We start from the raw sequence: 25216 nt of genomic DNA, 5'->3' as shown, positions 1-25216 counted from the left end.
GACTGCTTCTGTCACTGGCCAGAGAGTCTAGCTGAAGTCTTATTTTCAAATGGTTCCACAATTGGAAATCATTATGGCTGAGGTGTCTGGGTTTTATTTTTCTAGAAACCTAAATATAAACAATAATACACAATGAATTTCAAAGTGCAAACCTAATAAAACTAGCTGCTGTGTTCTATCTTATTTGAAGTTTTACTCAGGGAAGGAATCTATGCTTAGTTTGCAGACACAGATTCCATTATTTTTATTAATATTAGCTGAGGTCACTTTTTTATTTTGTGAATTAAAAATATAATGCTTAATTAAATAAAAGTAGTCACTAAATCAAAATACCCCTTTTCCCAACATTCTTTCATGATACCCAGTATTTTTTGTTTTCCATTAAATGCGAGAAGCTATACAGGCCCTCCTGCATTCTCCAATCTATACTGCAAATGCACAGGAGAATCTTTAAAAAACGCTTTGTTGAATGAATGAATCAACCGCTGCATGCCAGTCCAAAGAGGCATTGTTCTGGAGGGCTAACGTGGGATGAACAAGAGGAATCTTAAGTAAGAAGTGCTCTTAACACTTAATGCTTTCTTGATAAAAAAAAAAAAAAGGCAGGTAGCTTTCTTTTGAGAGTCAGGGCCTAGTGAAAACAAAAGGCTTCATACTTCCCCTAGTATATATTTCCCTTAAATTACATTAGTTGTTTTTTTTTTTTTTAATTTCTGTTAGGAAACATTCTGCCTTTAGAAAGGGGAACACAACAGAATTAAGCCAGACTCAATCTTTTTTGTCCCATTACCTATTCAGTAGATTGAAAATAGAGCTGATGGGCCCTACCTATCAGGCCCAGAAAATGTTTGGCCTTGACTTACATTTTTAAATACAATTTCTGAGTATTTAAATTGGTAATTAACACAAAAGCCAGGGTTTCTGATTTCTGTGGAAAAACTGGAAGATCTGGCAATAATGGGCCCAAATTCTTATGTGCAAAAACAAGCTGGCGCTGAGTGTAAGAATGGTGCTCTTAGGCTCAGCAGTCCCCACCAGCTGCTGACTGGCAGTTGTGACCCTGCCCTAATCCTAAATTTAAGCAAATAGTTCTGCATGTCCTAATCCTCTGGAGGCTCTGCTTGCTGGCCCAGAGTGGTAACGGAAAGTAAGAATTCCACTTCTGGCTAAGGATATGCAGTGACCTGCATCTCTGTGATTCCTGGGTCCTCTAAAGCCAGTGGTTTTCAATCTTTTTTATGCTTAGGGACCAGTGAAAATAAGAATTATTTCAGGGACTGCTAAGGCAGAAATCACTCTGAGCATAAGAAACTTCAACTAAGATCATGGATCTATAATCTTCAGGGTGGTTAATTCTTCCATGGATGGGCATGATATTTCTGGTGGAGCGGTCCGTGGACCAACAGTTGAAAAACACTGCTCTAAGCAATTAATTTTAAAGATCCTAATCCTCTTTCAAAGCCTATAAAATCATGTTCCCTGGCCAGGACTTGCTCTCAATTTCTTCAGATACAAATGGGGTTAATTGAATAACTCAAAGACTAAGAAGGGGGTAACAGAAGGACAGTCTAGCACCCAAAGCAATTACAAAAATCAGTGAAAACCCTTGCCCAAGCCATCACACTCGAGAACGTGGAAGCAGGCCAGAAAGAGTCCAGCAGAGAGAGAGGCTCAGCCTCACATCATTGAAAGTGAGGAACAAAGACGTCTCCCTGGTCCGACTCTCACCAGTATTACCCTCAGCCATAGATTGAAACCACTGATCTGCATACAGAGAGAGGAGGAAGCTAAGTAAAAAGTGATGCTTGCCAGCTCTGTGTATCCTCCACCACCGGTGTGCTAGAAGAAATCCTTACCCTCGAGTGAACATTTGGAAATTTAGTGATATTATTCTTCTTTAAAGCTAAACAGAAAAAAAACAAAAACACAAAATGATGGTTAAGTAAAAATGGGATGAAAATGAGAAGCAATTTAACTTAGTGCTTAACATTCCCGGGCATGTTAGCCAACAGGGGAAGAGAGGGAGGCCATTACTACGAGCGCTGTTAGAACGGGGGAAAGGCGGGAGTGTCTTCCCATCCAGTTCTCTGACCACCCAGATCCAAGCTGCTTTGAAGTCTGGCTCCAGAATGATAGACAGCCCAGCAGCAAAACTGACAGTAAACATTAGCCAGGTAGGTCCTAGTTTCCAGCCTTGTTAATAAGCACTGGTGGGTAAGTACACTGCAGAGCAGGCAACAGCACGCCATGTCCTTTGATATCTTCAGAGACAGGAACATAGATAACAAGTACAATTAAAGACGAGTTAATGCCACAAAATAAACACATATCCAGTTCCATGTCAATCTCAGCATGGGAGTCAAACAATAGCAATTTCTGATTAGAATATGTGCTGCCCTTGTGTCTTTTCTAATCAATTGGGCACTGCAGAGAACTTTGTTTCTTATCCCCGCATCAGAAGCTAAGCCTGGGCAGTCACTTCTCGGGAAAATTTATTCTTTTTTTTAACTCTAAGACTACTGCCATTTTCCAATGATAGGTATTTGCTATTAGTATTCCTGGTGCCACCATCCTGACCAAAGAAGCAGGTGCAGGTACAGATACGACCTCCTCATGGAAGAAACAGCCCTGGGTTTGACATGGAACGCAGTGAAGCAGCACGAATGAGGTATGAGGGTGAGGGGCTCCTACGCCTTTGTTTCCACTTCCCGCCTCACAGCCTTACTCCAACAGGGACGGGCTGATTGCTGAACTGGGCCTGACGCACAGAGGGAAGACAGTGCGCGTAAAGCTATGGGTTGCTTTGTATCAGCTCCTACAGGTTTCTGGGTCAAAAGGACTCCCTGTGCTAAGCTCGCAGCCCCAGCTCCATGATGCTATGGATGCCAGCTACAGACTGCATGAGACCAGTCATTCAGGCCCAGTTTACAGCTGTGCAAAGTTCTGTTTCTTCTGAACATGACTTTGTAGCCTTAGAGCACCTGAGCACTTGTATAGGAGCTCGTTTTACTATCAAAGCATGTTAAATGAGTACAGAACAACAAATGGTTGGTTTAATAGCTGTAAACCTATGAGGACAGAGCGAGTGCTCATTAAATGTTAGGTACGGTAGCTATTGTTATTAATGACTATTATTTTTTGCTCAAAGATATTAGGCCCAAAATCTTATAAGCAATCTAGTTGGTCCCAATCCTGATTCTCAAAGAAATGCTCTAGTTCCTATTTTTCTGAAAATGTCTGCAAGCTATTCTACGAATTTGGCTCCCACACACCCAGACGGCCACAGCTGTGTGGGTTCGGAGATGTTCCGAAAGGGGCGGGGAGTGGGCGGCGATGACTGAATGCAAACCATGCAGCACGAAGACGACAGAAAACACAACAGGGCAGTTCCATGCTGGCGTGTCGGGGCCCCGACAGACATGCAGAGGGTCAGAGGAGGTCAAAAAATCGGTAGCAACCTTTTAAGAGCATCGGGTGAGAAAGAGTAATAGTTTAGTAATGGTATTCCTCAGTGAGAACAGGTTCGCAGAAAAATCGAGAGCCACGCTTGGCGGTGCGAGCAGTAAAGGGCACGGTCTTCAGCACTGCATGAGAAGTGACAGCCAAACAACAAACAGAGAGTGAGAAGCCAACACCTAGTGCATTAGTACACAGTTAGTGCTTTGTTAATCACACCTGGGGGGGAGGCGGGGCAGGTGGGGGAGGTGAGCAGGAGAGGGGAAAGGCAACATATACCCAGGAAAGCTCGTAAAAGCTGAGAGTTACTCTGTCTGGGGCTTGGTCACGGGTTACAAAATGGGAAATATTCCAAGGAAAATAAATAATGCTCCATTAACAGATATGCACTGTTACCTCCCATAGTAGATTAATGATTAGGTCAGGCAAATAAAAGCTGTACATTCTGCTTATTTTACACGCCAGGTGTCAATGAGATGGAGAACAGACTGATGAAAAGGAACTCTAAGTTCTATGTGCAAAGCTGGATGCTTCTTGACCTGTAAATCAATCTTATCGTAGCACTGAGGGGAAGAGGCTCTTGCTCAAGATCATTCCTGGCCCTGCTCAGGGTACAGCTTCTCCCTCAGTGCGGGGAGGCAAGGACAGACACTAAGCAATGGGGGCTTTATCTGGGGCCACCAACAAACCACCACAGGATGAACGTCTGTACCACATATAGAGACCCACAATTTCAACAGCAACTCAGAGTTTACTCTGCTTTACTCTGGGCCAGGAACTCTTTACTGACTTCCTTCTTAGTATTGCATTTCCTTGGGTCTGAGCTGGTGAAAAAAATGAGGTTTCAGTAATTTGCGATCCTTATTTATAATGCTGGCTAAGCTATTAACAAGAAATGAGAAGTCAAATGTGAAAGAATTTACAAAAGTAAGTTTTTAAAAATTAGGACAATGGGGGGAATGTAAATAATGAGCAGATATTTTATATCAAGGAATAGTTTGGGAGATATAATAGAACTATGGGTATGTCTACCTTACTAAAGAATCCTTGTCTTTTGAAGACACATACTGAAATATTTCCAACATAAAACTGTACGTCTTGGCAGTGCTTCAAAATAACCCCAGACATTGGGGAACGGGGGTAGGTAGAAGTGGGCATGTAACAAGACTGGCGCTGAGTAGAACATTGTTAATGGTAACGGGTACAGGAAAATTCACCATATATTCTCCACATGCTTTCATATTTAAAACATTTCTCACAATAAGAAGTTTTGAGCATCTTGAAAGCTGATAAATAGTATTCATATGCAAACAGACATGCAAGTCACTTGTAACCAGTACCATAAGGCAGTGGCCCAAATTACTGTCCCAGTCTGTAAACTCTACAGGACTGGCTCCAGCTGAGAGCATTAGGCTACAGCTTAAATCAGACAAGAGCCTCGCTGAGTTGGGCACCATTCTTAGCCCCACACTAGACGCCCATTGGCCCTTCTGAATGAAAGCACCAGCTCCTGCTTTCCTAGTCCTCCAGTTACTCTGAACGAGTACAGAGGCTTTTAAAGAGCACACTGGAGAAATCCGTAGGGCCCGTGGTTAGCACAGACCCCAGAATGGGTCTTGCCGTGCCATTTCTTAATCAAGCAGGTGGGTGGGAGTGGCCACAAGGAAGAAGACGGAGCATGGTGACCAACTGAAGACAAAGGAAAACAATTTGGAAAAGGAGCCCTGGTGACATCTAAAGGGTTCCAATGACATTTAGAAATAGAGATTTTTCAGAGTGTTGGAGTTCTTTGACAGGCAGTCTACAAGTTACTCTAAATATACTTCAAACACTAGCATAGAGTCTCGGCATAATTCTGGATCTGATTAAAGTCAACTGAGGAACTGCAAACCCTAGACAAGAAACAGCAAAATCTGTAAGTGGCCGGTACAGGCGAGGCCAGCGATCTCCATGGGCCGCGATGAAGAGGTATCTTTTACCTGTGATAATATCTTCAATGGCACCATCTTTTCCTTCATATACGTGTCTGTTATCTTTTACTTGACGCCTTCTTAATTCTGCAATTAATTCTTGCTGCTGCCTCTTTGATTTGTGAGAAGGAGACTGAGAAGAAAAGCATGGCAGGCATTAGTGGGACCAGCCACCATCAGTGGTGCGAGAAAATCCAAGATGTGTCTGAGTATTACGTTACTAACAGGCAGCCTCCGCCAAAAATGCAAACAGCCCCAGCCCACATTGTGCTCAAACAGGGAAAAACTCAGAAGGCTTCTGGGAAGAAAAACAAACGTTCAAAGAAAACACACTGAAGTCCAGAGGGTAGCAATGGGAATACTGGATCCGACGGTGAGAACCTCTGATGTCTTAGCCTTCGCTGCAGAGGATCAGGATGAACACTTTGACCTACCAGCCTTTATGGTCTTGACCTACGATGCTGCCCTCCATGCATGCTCCCCCGCTCTCCCTAGCAAAGCCCTCTAGCCAGCAAGGCCAGCACCCATGCTGTCCCTAGGAAGCCCTCCCTGGGCACTAGAAGTCCGATCATCAGATAGGGCCTCTCTGTACAGTACATCCACCTGAGATTTACGTTCCAGATCTCTGTAAACTTAGAAATGCTACACAACAGGCTCTCAGCCTCATTTCAGATCTTGCCAAACTATGTAATGAATGAACACATATTCGTTTGCCAGGCTGCCGAGTGCTAGAAGGAAGCAGTAAGGACCCTGTACAAGTCTGGCTTCTTGCCCGTCTCTCCTGCTTGCCACTGAGAGACCACCGGGGCCCCTGCCCGTGAGCGCCACCGCAGGAGCCTGGCCCTCCTCACCTTCGGATCCTGCTGCTCCATCCGCGCCTCCTGCTCCAGGAGTTTCTCCATGAGTGCTTGCTCCTGCTTCTTCCTCAGCTCGTTCTCCTCTTCCGCTTGCTGGGTCAAGTCAAAGGAATCAAACACGTGTCAGTGGAAAGGACGGCAGTCAGAATTCTTAGTCATTCTGAGGGAATCCTTGGTGAGCCGGAATTAGAGTGAACGGAAAGTTCAGGCGATCGACACTTTATGCCTGGATAGAATGCTGATATGGGGTTCCCCTGCCTATATGACAACTAGTAGCTGAACTGTACCCTCATCCAGAGCTCTTTCCTAACCCCTGCTCATGCCGCTGCTCAGTCTCAGTGCCAAAGATGTGCAGGGGACCTACCTACCCTACTGGCAGCTTTGCTCAGTGATTTTCAAGTGAGTTTGTTTGGCTTCCAGAATCTGTCCAACAACCTCTAGCTTCTCTGACTCCTTCTCAAGCTCCTCCTCTCTTTTTGTCCATTGTTACGGGAAGACCTCCATTCCCTGGCCTCTTGTCTCCTTCAGGGGTCTCACCAAGTGACACTCTCGGGCTCTCTATCTGCTGCTCACTCCTTCCCAAGGGAGGCAGAGCGACTAGTCTGATAAATTTGGGACAAGAAATTAAATAGGCTCATCTCAACTCACTCCTCTTGGCATTCTCTTCTGAAGTCGGTCTCCCTAAAGAGATGTCTAGCAGTCTAGCTGTGAGCTGGTTAAACCATCTAAATTCTGGCTGAAGTGGAAGTTCACAGCTACACACCATATACTCCAATCCAGTTTTTATCAGTAATAAAGTTTACATTTTGATCACTCTTGCTTTTGTCATAAGTTTCATTTTGGATCGAACTTAAGAAGGAAAAGGAGGCATGACATCCTAAAATCCCAACAGCGGTGCACAAAGTCCCTGCGTCTGGGTCAGGGTCAGGCTGACAGGGCTTTTGTTATGTAACATGTAGAGCAATGAAGACACCCTCTAACATCGCTGCCTGACAAGCACTCATGGGGCCCGCTGACGGGGGGCCACGGGGAGAAGGGGGGGACGCTGACGGGGCCATGGGGAGAAGGGGGGGAGCCCGCTGACGGGGGGCCACGGGGAGAAGAGGGGGACGCTGACGGGGCCACGGGGAGAAGGGGGGGGGGGCCCACTGACGGGGCCATGGGGAGAAGGGAGCGGGGCCCACTGACGGGGCCACGGGGAGAAGGGGGGCGGGGGCGCTGACGGGGCCATGGGGAGAAGGGGGGGGCGGGGTGCCTGACAAGCTCTGACCCAGCATACCCGCAGTGCCCAGAGGCCACGGGGAGAAATGGGGGGTGGGGCGCCTGACAGGCTCTGACCCGGTAAGCCCCGCAGTGCCCCGAGGGCAGCACCTCCCTTTCCTCTGCTCTACACATGTCCCCCGCTGAAGCACCAGGCTTGGAGACCACCCAGAGCCACTTCCTGGTTTATATTTTATTATTTAAAACTAGCACACATTTTCTCTTTAGACTTATCATTTAAATGTGAAAAAATGTGGCCCCAGCATGTAGCAGGCACCACCTGGAGCCCCCTCTGCAGCTGGCAAGCCCGGGCAGCCCGTGGACCCCAAGCACCACAGGCAGCAGCAGCTTGTGACCCACGAGTGACCTCACTGCTCCTGGCTCTGTGTCTTGCACAGCACTTGTGCTGTGTCTGTGTTTGTCCTCATTTCCAAGGACTTTTTTCCTTTTGCAAACAGCTTGTGATAGCATTGCTCCATGAAGCTGCACTGAGAGAGGATGGCTAAAGCCTGTCTTTTGAGGATCGGTAACAGGCCCAAGGATGGTTCATCAAAGCCTTCAGCTTTAGTGGTGCTGCAAAGTGAGCCACCGTTTCCAAAAGGACAGTTCTCAAAAGTGTCGGTAACTGTGACGCCTCCTTCCTCCCCTTTACCATCACAGCTCCTCGTTCCTCCACCAGCGTGACCAAGGTTATATGCAGACAAGCCTGGAGAATATGCACTTTCATGTCTCCTAAGTGAACTGAAATTCCCTAACGCCTCTTTGTTGTTCTGTCTCAAGAGACAAATTCTTCTGACACATGCCTCTTTAGGCCATATGCTTTCTCAAGATCATGAGCCTGGGTTATGTCTAGAAGGGCCTCCCATTTAAAGGGTGGGCCACTGGGGGTCCACATGAAGGAAGAGAGCATCCATGCTTCCCAGTGCCATCCTGCAGTCCACACTAGGGAAATGTTGGTCTAGGCCAGTGCTCAGCAATCTCATTAGTCAGCTGAGCCAAATATCAACAGTACAACGATTGAAATGTCTTTTGAGAGCCAAATTTTTTAAACTTAAACTACATAGGTAGGTACACTCCTTATTGAGGTAGCGCCTGCATGTGGTATTTTGTGGAAGAGGCCAAAGAGCCGCATGTGGCTCACCTCGGCAGGGCTACACAGGCAGGCTGTTACTGACCTCAGTGGCAGCACCAGGCCACAGGCCAGGGCTTATCCCTTTACCCATCCATGCAACACCACAGGAAGCCTGGATATCCTAAGTTCTTCAACTTGCCTGTGAGGGGGAAACAGCCCATGGGGCAGCAGTGGTCACCCACGCCAAGGAGCAGCCGAGAGCTTCTGCTGGCTTCTGGCTGGCAGGGACCAGGTCAGATGGGCTGAGGGCCCAGAGCACTCAGCCTCCACGGGACCAGAGGCCGCTGCCCAAGGCCACGGGGAGGCCTCTGCAGAGCTGCGGAAACTCAGCCCCAGCTCCGGGAGGGCACCCGCTTAGAGGATAATGCTGGGGAAGGCTTCCAGGGCACCACGCTCTCCTTACCTTATAGGCTTTCACAAACCGGACAAAGACCGGAAAGAAGACAGAGGGCGGTGTCGTCTTGGGGTTTTCTCCAAAATACTTCACCACATCATCAAAGGCATCCTGGGAAAAGAAGCCAATTTCTCTTGAGTTGCCTTAATTCCAGCATACTTGAACTAGGCACTCCGGATAGAGCAGCAGCAAAGCAGCAGCGCAGACACAACCGTGCGCGGAGCTCCTGCTCTGTCCTCCCTCACCCGCACAATTCCCTGGAGCCCTCGCCCCTTCCCTCCCGACACCTAGTCCGGGCAGACAGACTGTGACAGGCTGCACAGGAATCCATCTCTGGGACTCGCTGCCACTGCCACACACCTACACACCTACACACATCGCACACACAGATGCGCTCCTATGCCTTTCAAGAGCTTTCTAAGGCCACAGCAGAACTCCTTAAAATGAGCAAGGTTAGAAGCAATCTTAGAAGTCACATCAGGGACACTCAGGTGTCTGCTTGCACTGTTCCGTGACACAAGACAGCCAGCCTCAAACGGAAGCCATGCTACCATGTCTGCTTTCTGAGTTCCTATGACAATCTGCCTGCCCTTCTATGATGGCACACAGTCCGTGCTGGCTGCTTTTCAAGTGTGTAGACTTGACCCCCTCCCCCCTCAGTGTAGTGTAAGGTTTCAAGGTCAAAGGCCTACAGAAACCCAGCACACTGGGAACACTGCTTTGCTGAGCACAGGCCTGGCTCACGGAGGCTGAACTGAGTTCGGACTCACACAGGAAGCCTAGCAGTGGAAGGGGGTGGGGCCTCTACAGAAGAGGGTGGAAACCCCAAGTTAGAGAGGACAATGAGCAGGTACAATATTCAAAAGAATTCCCCCCTCCTCGAGTAACCATTAGCTACACAAGAATTCTACCCTCAGTAGACAGAGGGCACTTTTCTCCCAAATCCAGGGCCAGCACCCTAGGTGGCTTTACGGGATCCAGTCACTTCTCCACGGGCGTCGAGGGGCACAGGCGCCAACCTGGGCAATCCTGGCATCATCCTGCAGCTTCTTCAGCTTGCCCTCATTGTTGAGAATGAACTCCTTCAGCAGCGTGTTGTGGTCATGCATGGTGTACTCCCTCTTGGTCAAGTCCATGCCCCTCTGCAGCTCCTTGACATCCAGTAACACGTTCTCCAGGGAGACTGAAGGGCAGAAAGCAAAGTGCCTGTGAGGCCCTGGCCAGTTGGCTCAGTAGTAGAGCGTCGGCCTGGCGTGCAGGAGTCCCGGGGTTCGATTCCCGGCCAGGGCACACAGGAGAAGCGCCCATCTGCTTCTCCACCCCTCCCCCTCTCCTTCCTCTCTGTCTCTCTCTTACTGTCCTGCAGCCAAGGCTCCATTGGAGCAAAGTTGGCCCAGGCGCTCAGGATGGCTCCATGGCCTCTGCCTCAGGTGCTAGAATGGCTCTGGTCGCAACAGAGCAACGCCCTAGATGGGCAGAGCATTGCCCCCTGGTGGGCATGCCAGGTGGATCCCGGTCAGGCGCATGCGGGAGTCTGTCTGACTGCCTCCCTGTTTCCAACTTCAGAAAAATACAAAAAACAAACAAACAAACAAAAAACAGTGCCTGTAAGCCTCAACCTGGAAAGTCAAAACACAGTGGATTCCTAGAGTGGCTCAGGGGCCGCAATCTCGCTCCCAGCTTTCAGTGGAGATCCTTTAATGGAACTCATCTACCAAGGGCTTGCTATCAAGCACTGCATTAAATTCTCTATATGCAATAATTCACTGGCACCATTAGCCCATGTTACCAACAAGGAAAAGCAGCATACAGAGGGAACACAGCCTGCCCTAGGCCACACAGCTAGGAGGTGGCAGAGATGGAGTTCAGATAACAACAGGACTCCAAATCCTGTGCTTTTACACAACTACTCCATTTCTCTTGCAGGACATGATGGCCTATCAACTAACCTGTAGAGCAGGGGTCCCCAAACTTTTTACACAGGGGGCCAGTTCACTGTCCCTCAGACCGTTGGAGGGCCGGACTATAAAAAAAACTATGAACAAATCCCTATGCACACTGCACATATCTTATTTTAAAGTAAAAAAACCAAAACGGGAACAAATACAATATTTAAAATAAAGAACAAGTAAATTTAAATCAACAAACTGACCAGTATTCCAATGGGAACTATGCTCCTCTTACTGACCACAATGAAAGAGATGCCCCTTCCAGAAGTGCGGCGGGGGCTGGATAAATGGCCTCAGGGGGCCGCATGTGGCCCGCGGGCCGTAGTTTGGGGACCCCTGCTGTAGAGCTGGCAAGATCTCAACACTGGACCTCTTTGCACTTCTGTGGCTCTCCAGCAGGGGTAGCATTTTACCTGTTGAACTTTTATTGTTTTAAGGACTGGGACTTAACATAGACTCGGACAGCTTCTTTTTGTTCAACCCTGACCTGCCTCAGAGGCTTACCAGCCTGAAGCGCTCTGTGCACAGAGGGGCCCAGGCCACCTCCTGGAGGAGGCACGCTCTGCAGCCTCCTGCAGGGGTCCTGGCCGCACCGCCGGCTCCTGCACCTGACAGGCTCCGCACAGGGACGGATCACTACAGCGCAGCAAGCTTTCCCCTCACCAGACTCACAGTGTCTTACTCATCCGTGACTCTGTCGTGCTCAGGGCAGCGCCAAGTACACGGCAGGGAAATCAGAAAGGTTCACAGGACACACGAGGGAAGGAAGGAGGGAGTGAGTAAGCAATCGAAGGTGTGAGGAATCCGAGTCCGCCCACCGAGCACAGGGAACACAGGGAACAAGGCGGGCAGGAGGCCCTCCATCTCCCCATCTTCCCCCACTGACTTTTTTCAAATGACACTTTGGGAGAATCTCACTTTGGGCCAAAATATGCTCATTAGAAAGATAGAAAATTTTTAAAGTTTTTTTAAATGTTTATTTTATTGATTTTAAAGAAAGGAATGGGGAGAGAGAAAGAGACAGGAAACCTCAATCTGTCCCTGTAGGTGCCCTGACCAGTGATCGAACCAGCAATCTCTGTGCTTTGGGATGATGCTCTCACCGAGCTATCCCGGCCAGGGCGAAAATTTTTAAAGTTTTTAAAATTAAAATTGTGATGCTAAAGAACTCTAATTTAGACAGAGGAAAACTTGAAAGAAGGAAAATCACTCCAGCAGAATAGAAATCCTGGTAGCAGCCAGTGACGCTGGCCCCTCAGCAGACCCGCCGCAGCCCGGACCGCGTCACCCCGCCCGCCTCAGTCTCCCCAGGCGTCAGCAGCGTCCACCCCGGCCCCTCAGCAGACCCGCTGCAGCCCAGAGTGCGTCTCCCAGCCACCGCGTCACCCCCGCCCGCCTCAGTCTCCCCAGGCGTCAGCAGCATCCACCCCAGCCCCTCAGCAGACCCGCGGCAGCCCGGGCCGCGTCACCCCGCCCGCCTCAGTCTCCCCAGGCGTCAGCAGACCCGCCGCAGCCTGGACCGCGCCCCCCACCCCGGCCACCGCGTCACCCCTGCCCGCCTCAGTCTCCCCAGGCGTCAGCAGACCCGCCGCAGCCTGGACCGCGCCCCCCCCCCTGCCACCGCGTCACCCCTGCCCGCCTCAGTCTCCCCAGGCGTCAGCAGCACCCACCCTGGCCCCTCAGCAGACCCGCGGCAGCCCGGGCCGCGTCCCCCCCGCCACCGCGTCACTCCCGCCCGCCTCAGTCTCCCCAGGCGTCAGCAGCACCCACCCCGGCCCCTCAGCAGACCCGCCGCAGCCCAGAGTGCGTCTCCCAGCCACCGCGTCACCCCCGCCCGCCTCAGTCTCCCCAGGCGTCAGCAGCATCCACCCCGGCACTGCCTCACTCACATGTTCACTCACTCCTGCATTTGTTCCCATGATCAATTTGTTGGGGAAGGGGGATTATGAAGATAACACTTCAACTTATACATATAAAGAACACGCTGGTGGTTGCCAGATTTGGGGGGTGGGGGGGTGGAAAAGGTGAAAGGGTCTAAAAAGTAAAAAATTGCCAGTTACCAAAACAGTTATGGGGACGGAAAGTGTAGGTTGGGGAATACAGTCAATAATACTGTAGTAACTAGGTAGGTATGGTGTCAGATGGGCACTAGACTTAGGGTGATCTCTGTAAGGAATATACATGTCTAATCACTATGTTGTACACATGAGACTACTATGATATTGTATGTCAACTATAATTGAAAAATAAAAATTAAAAAGATAAATAAAACTCGATTGTGCCTGTAATGATGCAGGTTGTAATGGACATGCAAACTGTTATAATAACCTCAAAGATTTGATTCAGTGAGTGGAGTAGGCCTCCGGAATATGAATTTGTAATGAACACTTTGTTCCACGATCATAATTTGGGAATTGCAGCCTGTGTAACTAAGTGTGAGGTCAAGTCACATGTTGCTCCTCTTTCTAACCTAGTATTTTTTGACACTGTATGAGATACACAGTATGAGAAGACAACCCAGGTATCTAGTCCTGTTTCTATTACTTGTAACCAGTATGATGTTGAGCAAGACGTTAACCTCTAGAAAAGTCAGTTTCTAGTAATAAATAGCTTCATGTCCAAGCTCATTATTCCTCCCAGGAGTGGGCTGTACCCTGGCCCATATGTCCCAGCTCAAAACTGGACGTGTTAGCCACGCCTCTTTCAAAGAGGTTCTGAGGAGTGTTTGCTCAAGCAGACATGGTCCTCCCCGCGACGCAAGGCCTGCAATGCCCCAGAGTAACGTCAACGGCTCACGTCAAGTACCTGCAGCAGCCTTCTCCACATAATGAAGCTCATTATAAAACAGGGACACTTGGTGATATTTTTCTTTCACAACATTGGATATATAGTGCAACAGCGTTTGCTTTCGGTCTGTTGACTTGGTATCTAAAAGCTGAAAACAAAAGGGAATGAGGGTTAGAGTGAAGGGCGGTGGAGAATCACCCAACAGAAGTTCTCCCGGAGTCAAGTGACGGAGTCTCGGTGCCCCAGAGTGGACAGAAAACCTCCCCACAGGAGAGTCCGGGTTGGATTTGTTTTCTGATGAAGCAGCCCACTGATTTCTAAATGACCAGACGACTTCCTGATGAGGGGACATGCTCAACTTTAGGGATGACTCTTAAGTACCTGGCCCTGTTCCCACACCTTCACTCACAGGAACTGCCCCCAGCCCACACCTGCTCTACCACCTCTCCTGACTTAAAAGCAGGAAGGCTCCCGTTTCAGTGCTCTGCCAGAGGAGGCCCCGAGGAGTGAGTGAGGAGCCGGCAGTGCGCACAGGTACTGCCTACACAGCAGGCCTCCTGCGCTGCCGTCTTCACATGTGGCTCAGGCCCTCAGGCGCCCAGCCTGTCAGGATCCGAATCAGATGTGCCTAATGGACCATGACCTTCTGGGGGACAGGACTGTGACTAACTGAACACTCCCTATCAGATAACCATGTCTCCCCCAGGCTGGGAACTCAACCTGCCGTCCCACCTTCTCACACGGAAGCCACATTAGCCCCGCACAGTCTGGGGGAATTGGGGGAAGAGGGTGTCACGCAGAATTCTCTCTGGTCCTACTTACATTAGTCAGGCAACTCTGAAAAGCAGAGCACCCTTTACATCCAGGAAAGAAACAAAAATTTTGAGAAGAGACAGAAAAGTATCACGAAGCAGTTCAAAAAACTTCCCTAATTCCACCCACCCTCTCCGTAAAATCTCAATGTACTGCAATTAAGATTTTTCCTACCTACTTTACTTAGCCAAAATTGAACTGTACCTTCAATTGATACCCTGCTTTCTTTTCTAAACAAAAACTTATCTAGTTCTTTGAAAATTCTTCACAAGTATTCTAATAGCTGAAGAATAGTTTACCGTATCAATTATTGCGTGCACAGGTACTGCCTATTTGTTATAGCATATTTAATCATTTCCCCAAATCTTGGCTCTTTGCATCTTTGCTAATAATTTGCAATTATAAATAAAATACAGCACCCATCGTTCAGACTCCTGAGGATAGATTCCTAGAAATGAAAATACTAGGTCAAAGGGTTATGAGTATTTTTAAGGTTCTAAGTGCTTGCTGCCAAATGGTGTTCCACAAGATGTACACCGATTGGTCCTCCCACTGGCAGAGAGCCTTCGTCCAAGCACCCCGCCCGCCCCGAGGGCAGGCTCTCTGCACTCCAGGCCTTCATCTCCGCCAGCTGCTTTATCCTCACATAGGTCTTGTGTTTCTTTTAGTCTACTCACCAGATCCAAACTCTGAAGTTTAAATCCATAAACTGCTCCTCGTTTACTGCTATTCATATAGTTCCCAAGGGCCAAGATGATCTGCAGAAGAGAGAGAGAGAGAGAGAGAGAGGCCCATCAGCACGGCATTCCAGCCCGAGGAGTGCAGCTGACCAGGCAGCTCTTCCAAACATGTGCACAAGGAAAACTCCACTTGCCTCCAGAATTTTCTTGAGTTTTTGGGATGACTTTATAGACACAGATGCGGCTATAATTGAGTGAAGTTGCTAGATTCCAGTCGAAGGAAAGAAGGGGAGAGAAAATTAAGATGTTAAAAATGGGAAACTCTAAATGGAAACTAAAAGTCAACACAGAAGAAAACAGGCCTACATTTAGACCTTAAAAGTTGTAAAGCTGAGATTCTAGTTTTTCCTAAACATAAATTTGCCTGCTAGGTCTTAGTATTTGAAATAAGAAGCAATGTCAGAACTTGCTCATCACATAACCTATGAACAGCGAGACACAGTCAACAGCATCTTCTAGCAGAGCTCAATTCCCCAGCCCCCACTTTGACTCATGTAATACAATTTGTATTTTTAAATCAATGGGGCTGTCCAAGAGGAACTTTTTATGATTTATGACATACATAAGCCTCTACCAAATTAACAGAAAGGAACAGGAGATGGTTGGCTATTCTTTCTGCATCACCAGTGTTCTGTCACAAACTTCCAAGGAAGATGATGCCTAGGATAAATTTAATGAAAGCCAATAAAGATATGGCTTTCACTAAAAGATACGGGATCATTCCTAGAGAGGAAAGTCACATTTTTGGTCTTACCAGCCCAGCCAGAGAACTGGCATCCTCAGGAGGGGATTAAGTTAGGGAAAATGGGTTTTCCATGTCCTCTGTATGGATGTACACTTTCAAATCCCAAGGACATATGGAGACACAGAAAATGGCATTTTCTAGGGAGAAGGGCAATATTGAAAATGGAATGACACCATTTTCAAATCTACTTGACATATACAATATGAAAAAGATGGCTGAAGTGAAAATGGGATCTAGAAAGTTCTGGGAAGGAGGCTTTAGAGCCCATGACACTAAGTACAATTCTGAGAGAGAAACAGACAGAAAAGATTCTATATAGCCTCGGACCCCTCCCCTGGCAGAGCCGTCCACTCACAGGAGTTAGCATCTGAATGCTTTCAGCAAAGTTCCCAATGAAGGCCATGATGGTCATCTTCTGCATGAGCCGCTCAATTTTACTGAACTGCATCATGAACCGGTCTTCATCCGACAGGTTTTCCAGGGGCTTCCTCTCCCGCTCATAGAGCCGAAGCACCTTCACCTCATTCTCAGTTGGCAAGAACCTCATCAAACATTCTACAAAGTCCACAGGCAATGTCTTCAAGTCAAATCTGAAGACAGATGTGGACATGTCAGTGTTAGAGAGAACACCTCCGACCTTTCAACCACACCTCCACCTAGTCCAGCTTATGAGCCACCTCGTCAATTCTTCATCGTCGGACTGTGAGGAGGGCCCCTGACAGCTGGCTCCTGGCTCTGCATCAAGCACCTCTGTTGGTCCTTCCTGAAAACCTGGGCATTATTACAGTCACCCCACTCAGTTTTTCAGCTTTTAGTAGCGCTTCAAGCCTCTAGAAATCAGCAGTCAGCGACAGCAGGAAAAGGCAGAGGAAGGCTGGAGCATCTGATGGTTAAGTCATCCAAAGACATGGGTTTTTAAGGCATGTGAAGTACTGCTAATTAGAAGATTAACATCATACACACAATTACAGAGTATCTGGTGGGCTCTGTAAAACAGTTCCATTATAAACGGTCTGGTATATATTTTCTTCTTTAGAAAAAAACGTAATCAAATGCCTGTGCCATATGGATATTTTGGCTTCAGTGTATCTATCCCCTGCAGGAATACCAGGTCTCTGTGGCTGTATGCTCAATTTGAACAAAGGATCTGCTAAAACCTCTATTTTATTCTCCAGACAACCTTTGTTCAGCAAAATAATATAATTATATTTAATCATCATGACAAACAAGGCATATAAAAATTAAAAACCAAAGTGCATATCACGTTTCAACATCAGAAATCACAACAGACTATAGGATGCACTGGACTATTAAATTATGAACCTGGCTGAGGATGTAGAATTGGAACAAATGATTTCTTAGGGCCATTTACTGCTGTAGGAAACCCTGATCAAAATTTATGAAAGGCCAACTTATAATGACTTAGTTCCTAAAATATCTACTAACTTCCTTACCATATTTGAAGGTCACCATGACCATAAGAAGAGTAGAAAGATGCTTCTAATAGAAAGGTAAATAAACCAATGCCTTCTCTGCTGTTCAGAGACAAAGAAAAGAACTGAACTTTGTTTAAAATGTCCTCAAAGCACGAAAAGCAACAGCAATCAAATTCCCATTGTTATAAATTAAAATATGCGTCTTTATCATATGTGCATCTGGCATTGAAATGTGTCATTCCACAGATGCCATCAAGTTTGTATTCAACAAATCTGAATAAAATTCAGATACTCCAGAGAAAACTGACATTTTCTCCCTTTTCTTTGCATCTGCCAGACTCCACTCAACTGTCCTTTTACGTAAGCTTTGCTGTAGACCTATATATGAGACTCGCCCGATGATAAATTTCACGATCCTGATGTGATTCTTCTAAAGCGATTATAATGACTTATTCTAACATAGCGCTCCCAAGGGTAATTTCTGGTCCACCTCTTTTATTAAACTCTACAGTTGCATATATGTAACAAGGAGACTCTCTGGTGTCTGGATATCAAGGATTATTCCATCTTTTATCTTAAATCTTGCCTCACTATTGAAATATTTCTGTCATCTACCAATTCAGAACTTTGTTTTTACCCTAAACTTACTGAAAGAGTTTTCCAGAATGCCAGTGCCCTGAACTTACACATGAATAGCTTTACAGATCTCATCAGCTGTCTTTCCAGCTTTCCTTAAAGTTATGGCAAGGTTTTTGGCCCTATTTGCTTCTAGTAACGTCACTTTGTGGGAACCCTTCTGTGTGATCTTCTGTTTGCTTGAAGAAAGATCAATGGCAGGACCTTGGGCTTTTGTCTTAAATATTTCCTCAAATTCATCCACATTTAAATCCTGGGGAAGAGAAGACAAGTGAATTATACTTAAAAATTAAGTCAGGAAGCCACCATTTAGACAGTTTCTTAAAAATCAAAGAACTTAACTTTTTCTACCCAATACTCGTCTTTGACTACAGCGAGCTCTATTTTCCTGTATGTGTTAGAGTGTGCCTCATGCCACACACACAGACGTGAACGGCTAAAGCAGACAACTGGTCTGAACAAGCAAATTCAAATGCCTTTCAATAACTAGCTTGCAGGGATGGCAACCACAGGCTAAAACCATCCATCAAACTAGCTAGAGAGTGTGGTTATTAAGTCCTCATTCTCTTATAATTTAACAGTTTTATGCCCTTGTATAAATTAAGGGCAGATACTGTGTCAGAGTACATAGTGGAGTACACTGAAGATGCTCAAAACTATTTCATTTTAACATAAATTTATAAACATAGTTTTAGAACCACCTTACAAAACAGTGTCCAGTTTTATTCTGATATTCTACATCATTTTTTCTCTATGCATCAAAGCACTTATAACACTAGTACTTTAATCACTGAATTTTCCAGGTTAACAGCACACCCATTTTGGCTTAGCTGCATGGAGTGGCCCCATGTGTCTAACCAATCAGAAAGATACCTCCAGAATTCGCTCGTCATCAATTTCATTGAAGACTGTGCCATTGATCTGATTTGGCTTCAGGGCAACCCAGTTAAAAACTGGCATTCTGAACTTTGTCTTGATTGGCTTCTTAATTTTCACAGCTACAGAGGTTAGAGAGAATGAAATTAAGATTCCACCAAGACCCCGTGACCCCCAGGAATGACCAGACAACAGTCCTTGCAGATGACACTTTAACACTGGAGGAAGACTAGCAAAGAGCACCCAAGTGCTTTAAAACATCGCTCATAGCTTTGGGCACAGCAGTCTGCGGTCACCATTTGGTTGATTGATACAAGAGTCTCTTAAAGTTATCAAAGAGCTAGGGGCTGATTTTTTTTTTTTTTTTTTTAATGGAGGCAACTGTTTTTTGTTGCGTAACGTGAGGACAATGCTCAGGACAAATAAAGTACTGGGGAGCAAAAATTATTGTTACTGGACAGCAGAGAGGACAAATACTCTGTGTGACTCAGTTTGATCATGGTGAGCAGGAGGTCCAACTTTGACATCCTAAATTCTTGGTTCTAGAACACATCTCCAAACAAATTTTAAAAGATGATCAGTGGCTCTAAACCACCAGAAACTTCACAACGAGAATGATGACTTTTGGCCAGAGCAACACATTCCTGTGTGTGGCTTCAATAATGGGGATTATGGCCCCAAATACGAAATGTCTAACACAAAAGGGGTACTTAGAAATCAGGATTTGTGTTACTTTTTGAAAATGGCCACAGTCCCTTCCTCCTCTTGAGGAGCAAGTTCTCCCCAGGGGTCAGCAATGTGTGACTAGAAAGCAGGGATGAACTCACTAAAAATACTGAAAACCTCTTAATAGAGAGGGAGGGTTCTATCTGAGGGGCAGTGCTAACTCCTCTTAACTTTGGGGGAATGAGCTAAAAAACACAAGCCATTAAAAATTCTATTGGCCCTGGCCGGTTGGCTCAGTGGTAGAGCATCGGCCTGGCGTGCAGAAGTCCCGAGTTCGATTCCCGGCCAGGGCACACAGGAGAAGCGCCCATCTGCTTCTCCACCCCGCCCCCTCTCCTTCCTCTCTGTCTCTCTCTTCCCCTCCCGCAGCGAGGCTCCATTGGAGCAAAGATGGCCCGGGCGCTGGGGATGGCTCCTTGGCCTCTGCCCCAGGCACTAGAGTGGCTCTGGTCGCAACAGAGCGATGCCCCGGAGGGGCAGAGCATCGCCCCCTGGTGGGCGTGCCGGGTGGATCCCGGTCGGGCGCATGCGAGTGTCTGTCTGTCTCTCCTCGTTTCCAGCTTCAGAAAAATAAATAAAAAAATAAAATAAAAATCAAAAAATTCTATTAATTACATATCATGAAGAGGTCTTCCCAGATATATCTGCCTTGCTAAGTCGGTCCTGGCAGGCCCACCGCACTATCTGGGAGCTTTGCTATTTGCCATCATTAGCAAAGGAAGGAGAACACAACAAAAATGCAACCCCCCCCTGGGCTGGTACCTGGCTGCCTACCTCAGGGGGAGGTAACCGAAAAGGGGGGCAGACAGCACCTCTCGTTCCTCCAGAGTTACAAACGCCGTGTCATCAACAGCAGGAATGTCATCTGATAAGTCAACACACAGGCATGCAGGAGCACGGAGACAGCCTTGCCAAACCAGGCCTCGCCACTGCCGACTGGGACGCCTCAGGCCCTACTGCCCAGCGGGGCCGGATTCCTTCCACTCTTTAGTTCTGCCTATGCTGCCCAGGAAGTGCCATGTCCTTCATGGGACTGAGGAACTAACCTTCCTCTCATCTGCGACTTCAGTGATGGCGAAGGGGACGAAGGGGGGCGGGGCGGGGAGGCTGTGCAGGGATCTTCTCACAATCTCAGGTGAGAGGCCAGTGACCTTGCCCTGCGGCCTCAGAGACACTCACTAAAGATCACTCCATTTGCAGCCACCCTATTTTTTAAGTCGTTAGCAAGATTAGGAATAAGCCTGAGATCAAAACACAGGCAAAAAAGTTCTCTTCGGAAGGTTGACCTGAGTTGGGGGGGGCGTGGCCAGAGGAGGAGGGGCTCCGGGGCCGTGACCGTGACAGACCGTGTTCAGGCTCAAGGACTGACTGACTGCGTGGGTGGGCTCGTGGGTGGGTGTTCCGGGGAGAGCCACGGCCGGTGGGAGGGAAATGGAAAAGCAGCACCCAACAGCTTTTCCTTGTTCTGCAGCGCCTCCCGTTTTCCCTCAGAATAAATCCAAAATCCTCCTAGAGCGGAGGCCTTGGATCCACCTATGAAAACTAAACTGCAAGGGAGAAACCCGCTTTTTCTCAGGAAGAAAGGAATGTGGGGTATGATCCAGGATGTCTGCTTAAAGGACCATAATCTCTTCTACAGGTTCAACTACAGGGCTTGGGCACACCTGGAATAACAGTCAGCCAACACCCAGACTTCCCGCAGACACAGTCAAAATGCAATGGCTCAGTGTAAGATGGGGTGGAGAGATGTCAAGGCACAGTGTGACCAACAGGAGCACAAGGCAAATACCAACACACTCAGTGAGGAGCAACCTACAGAAAAGCTTGATTGGCCCATCTTTTGTGGAAGCAGAAAGAACAAAGAAAATACAAAAAAAAAAAATTAGATACGGTTAGAGTAAGTGCTCGGCAATTGACACACTCTTCGCGTAGCATTTCATGCTTCTTGGACACATTTCACAAGGCCAAAAATTCACTTCCCTTCAGGCCTGCCTTGAAGACTCATTTATTTTGTTATAAAAAGAAAATAATCTGTTTTAGAAGAGGGAAAAAATATGATTTCATTATAGTAGTCCCAAACATCAACTGTACTAAGTTCCTATCTTTAAGATAGGAACAATTTTTTAAAAAATCAGCTGGAGCCCACATTCTCCTTGTAAAGTTCCAAAGCACTTTCTGCCACAGAGACACAAAGGGTACAGACTGCCCAGTGGCCTGGTGTGCACGCACATGACCCAACTGGGAATCGGGAGCCACATGCTCTGTCGCAGAGTTGAGGAAGTAAGCTTTACACTGCAAATGCACATCTCATTCCACTGATATTTCCTCCACAAAAGCTCAACTAAATGAACTTCGGGCATCTCCTCTGGACACTGCCTCAGCCTGTTGAAGGGACAGACATCCCATGGCTGCAGATCCAGGGACCTAGTGATATCACAGGTTTCTGGCTTCCTGGGAGCTCCATCATATCATCTCTGCTCTGTCTCTGGCTCTACTGGAACATCCTGATTCTGTCTGGCATCTTGGTTCCAGAGAGAGAGACAGACAGACAGAGACAGAGACGGCTACTGAACACACTGGCAAAACATCTCACAACATGGGCTAGAAGCACTACGCATTAAGAGCCAAGGTGAGGATGAGCCATGAAAAGAGAGTAAAGGCCTTGTAGAACTGCCTGATCTCAAGCTACCAGATACTCATAAGGTCCTTATCATCCTTATGTCTGTAAAACAGAACGCCCTATAATTGTTTAAAGGACACTTATGACACTAACGAGGAGTTGCTTTAGTCCCACATACAGTCCTCTAAATTGATGAAGACACAAAGGGGACAGCTTCCAATTGTACCAACTCTAAAGGTGGCAGTGGGTCATCAGCTGAACAGAGTTCTACACCATTAAATGGAGGGAAGCAACAAGACCAAAAAATTGTTTTAATTAAGTAGGCAAAACAAAACAACACACCAAAACCAGGGGGACAAGACCCATCCAGAAAGGACCTGGGTCTACACCTCGCAGTCGGCTGGCCCTTTCATTCTGCCAGGGTGGTTATGAGTTCCGTGTTAAAGCTCAGTGAACAAAGGTGGAAGCTAGGTCACACGTTAGGTTGTGCCAGAGAGAAAGGAAAGCAGGACCGGATGAGACACCACAGCAGGCACAGCTCCTGGTGAGCGCGCCGGGGGCACGCCTAGTCAGTGAGCCCAGGTACACGTGACAGTTACAGCTTCCACACTCAGGCAGGGGGCACGCCTAGCCAGTGAGCCCAGGTACACGTGACAGTTACAGGCTTCCACACTCAGTCACTGGAAACAGCCTGTGATGGGACAGATTCCTGGAGCTTGTTAAGAGGTTTTTGTTTGTTTGTTTGTTTACATTCCAAAAGCCAACAGTCCCACGATGACACGCTTTCAATTTTTGTCCTTCAGAAGCAATAAAAGTTCTAGAAGAAAGTGATAGATGGGAAAGACCTTGAAAGGTTAAAATACATCACTGGTTTACTGCAAGCATTACTTTGAACAGGCACCTTGTTTGTTACTTTGACAGTTTTATGGAAGTCGGGGTGGAAGTAAACACCACGGATTTGCTGTGAAATAACTTTGCTATGGGTGGCCTTCCGGTGTCCAAAGGGCTTCAGTCACCAGGATGAATGAGCCCCACAGACTGGCCGGTGCAGCTGTGATGGGACAAATGAGGGATGGAGACTGGAAATCGTTTGCAGCGAAGACTCGTTTAGACTTTGGGCAAAAGCTATGAGAACCACTGCAGCCTTGGGAATGGAGAGGATTAGAGTGGCAGCTCTTCAGCAGAAATAAGAGGCCTCGCAACCGACTGAAGTGAACGAGGAAGCAGAACCCTGCAAGGTCACACAGATGGCAAAGCTCAGGGCGAAGCCCAACGTCAGGAAAATACTCCATGGCCAGGAAAATGGCTTGCAGCATTTTAGGGAAGAGTAAACATTCATGTCCGTGAGTCAAAACTAGAACTTAGATCTCAAGGCATTAGCACTTATACTGTAGTTCAAGAACAGATCCAGGAACCAAGGTTCAAATTCTAACACACGCATATGAACCGTGTGCCAACAGGCAGATGTTACCCATGGTTTCTTTAGTCAAGTGGGGAGGGCAGCACCCCTCTCTCCTGTCTTTCTCTCGCCCACACCCACCCTGCTTTATTTCTGGTGAGGTAAGGATGCTTCAGTCTGTCCTGGTTAGCAGGAAGACAATATGCGTTATTTGGAAGCATTTCAAAGCATGGAGATCCTGCTGCTGGCACCATTTCCTCGTGAAGTTTCATTGTGCTCCAGTGAATTCTGATGTCCTCAAATGCTCAGAATGCCTGGAAGCCTACATCTGGCAACTGCAGAAAAAGGCACTTTCCCCTTTTCTAGGTGACATCACAAATACCTTCAAGATGAAAGGAGCCACAAGCTCCAGAAGCATGTGTCAGAGCTTCGACTCCCACAGACGCCCAGTATTTGCTGGACCCCTGAAAACGCACAGATCTAAGAAGGTAACTTGTCTCTCTTCCCTTCTCCAGAGGTGCTAAGACAGTGTGAGAGCAGAATGAACTGCTAGGGAGAGAGTGACGAATCTATTCAGAGAAAAATGCCTCCTCTGCATGACAGTTTCCCCTCTACATTAGAAGTTTTTTTATTGTATTCCCAGCTGGTATCTCTTGCAGGTTTAAAAATATATATATTATTGACTTGAGAAAAGAGAGAAAGACAGAGAGAAACATCAGTTTGCTGTTCCACTTATCCGTGCATTCATGGGTTGATTCCTGCATGTGCCCTGACGAGGGACCAACCTGCAATCTTGGCTACGGGCACAACGCTCTAACCAACTGAGCTACCTGGTCAGGGCAGGCACGCTCTTATGTTAAGAGAGATAGATATATGTAAATGCAAGAGACATGGACTTTGTAAGAACGTCTTTAAGCCTCTGGAAGAAAAACAAATGAGTATTTCTTATACAGTACCTGGGTCTTAATTCTGTGCTCTTACCTGCTAATCCTGAGTTGAAAACCACTGTGGGTGAAGATGTCCCAGGCAGCGGGGGTGCGGAAGGAGGAAGGGGTGGTGGTAAAGGAGGAGCTGGCGCAGTCTCAGCTGCAGGGCCCGGTAGGGGTGGAGGTGGGGGAGGGGGCGGAGGAGGTGGGGGTGGGGGCGGGGGTGGGGGCGGCATAGGTGGTGTTACCGGACCATTTTGCACTAGCAAAAGAAAAGAAAATAGACTTTCAAAACAGGAAAATGGCTTTTCCTGCAAATGTCATGTGCACACAAAGTACCAGGAAACAAATAATACTGCAAAGGATGAAGGATTTTTTCAAAGACTAAAATTTCCTCATTGACAAATGGGGAATACTGTATCCCGCAACATAGGTGAAATGAAGATTTATAACCTCAGTCTCAAAATGTAAGAAGTTCTTAAAATTAACACGTA

General features: G+C 47.3%; 1 protein-coding gene across 4 annotated transcripts in view; it reads right to left on the bottom strand.

Annotated features, from left to right (window-relative positions):
* FMNL2 (formin like 2) overlaps window positions 1-25216 on the bottom strand; it is a 350215-nt gene that overhangs the window by 2301 nt on the left and 322698 nt on the right. The window contains exons 15-26 of one of the 4 annotated variants that reach the window (XM_066345365.1): window positions 24778-24984; window positions 19049-19173; window positions 18226-18428; window positions 16459-16693; window positions 15493-15561; window positions 15296-15376; window positions 13824-13953; window positions 10089-10252; window positions 9079-9180; window positions 6278-6376; window positions 5436-5559; window positions 1810-1903 (exon numbers count right to left, since the gene is read on the bottom strand). In XM_066345365.1, coding sequence (XP_066201462.1) covers window positions 1810-1903; window positions 5436-5559; window positions 6278-6376; window positions 9079-9180; window positions 10089-10252; window positions 13824-13953; window positions 15296-15376; window positions 15493-15561; window positions 16459-16693; window positions 18226-18428; window positions 19049-19173; window positions 24778-24984 — 1633 coding nt within the window. Of the gene's footprint in view, window positions 1-1809; window positions 1904-3458; window positions 3585-5435; window positions 5560-6277; window positions 6377-9078; window positions 9181-10088; window positions 10253-13823; window positions 13954-15295; window positions 15377-15492; window positions 15562-16458; window positions 16694-18225; window positions 18429-19048; window positions 19174-24777; window positions 24985-25216 lie in introns of all 4 variants that reach the window. The other 3 variants (XM_066345367.1, XM_066345366.1, XM_066345363.1) reach the window with 3 other exon arrangements.

This window comes from Saccopteryx leptura, chromosome 7 (assembly GCF_036850995.1).
Source record: "Saccopteryx leptura isolate mSacLep1 chromosome 7, mSacLep1_pri_phased_curated, whole genome shotgun sequence".
In the NCBI taxonomy this organism is placed as follows: domain Eukaryota; kingdom Metazoa; phylum Chordata; class Mammalia; order Chiroptera; family Emballonuridae; genus Saccopteryx; species Saccopteryx leptura.
Note: the sequence above shows the minus strand (reverse complement) of the source record. Positions and strands in the feature narration are given on the sequence as shown.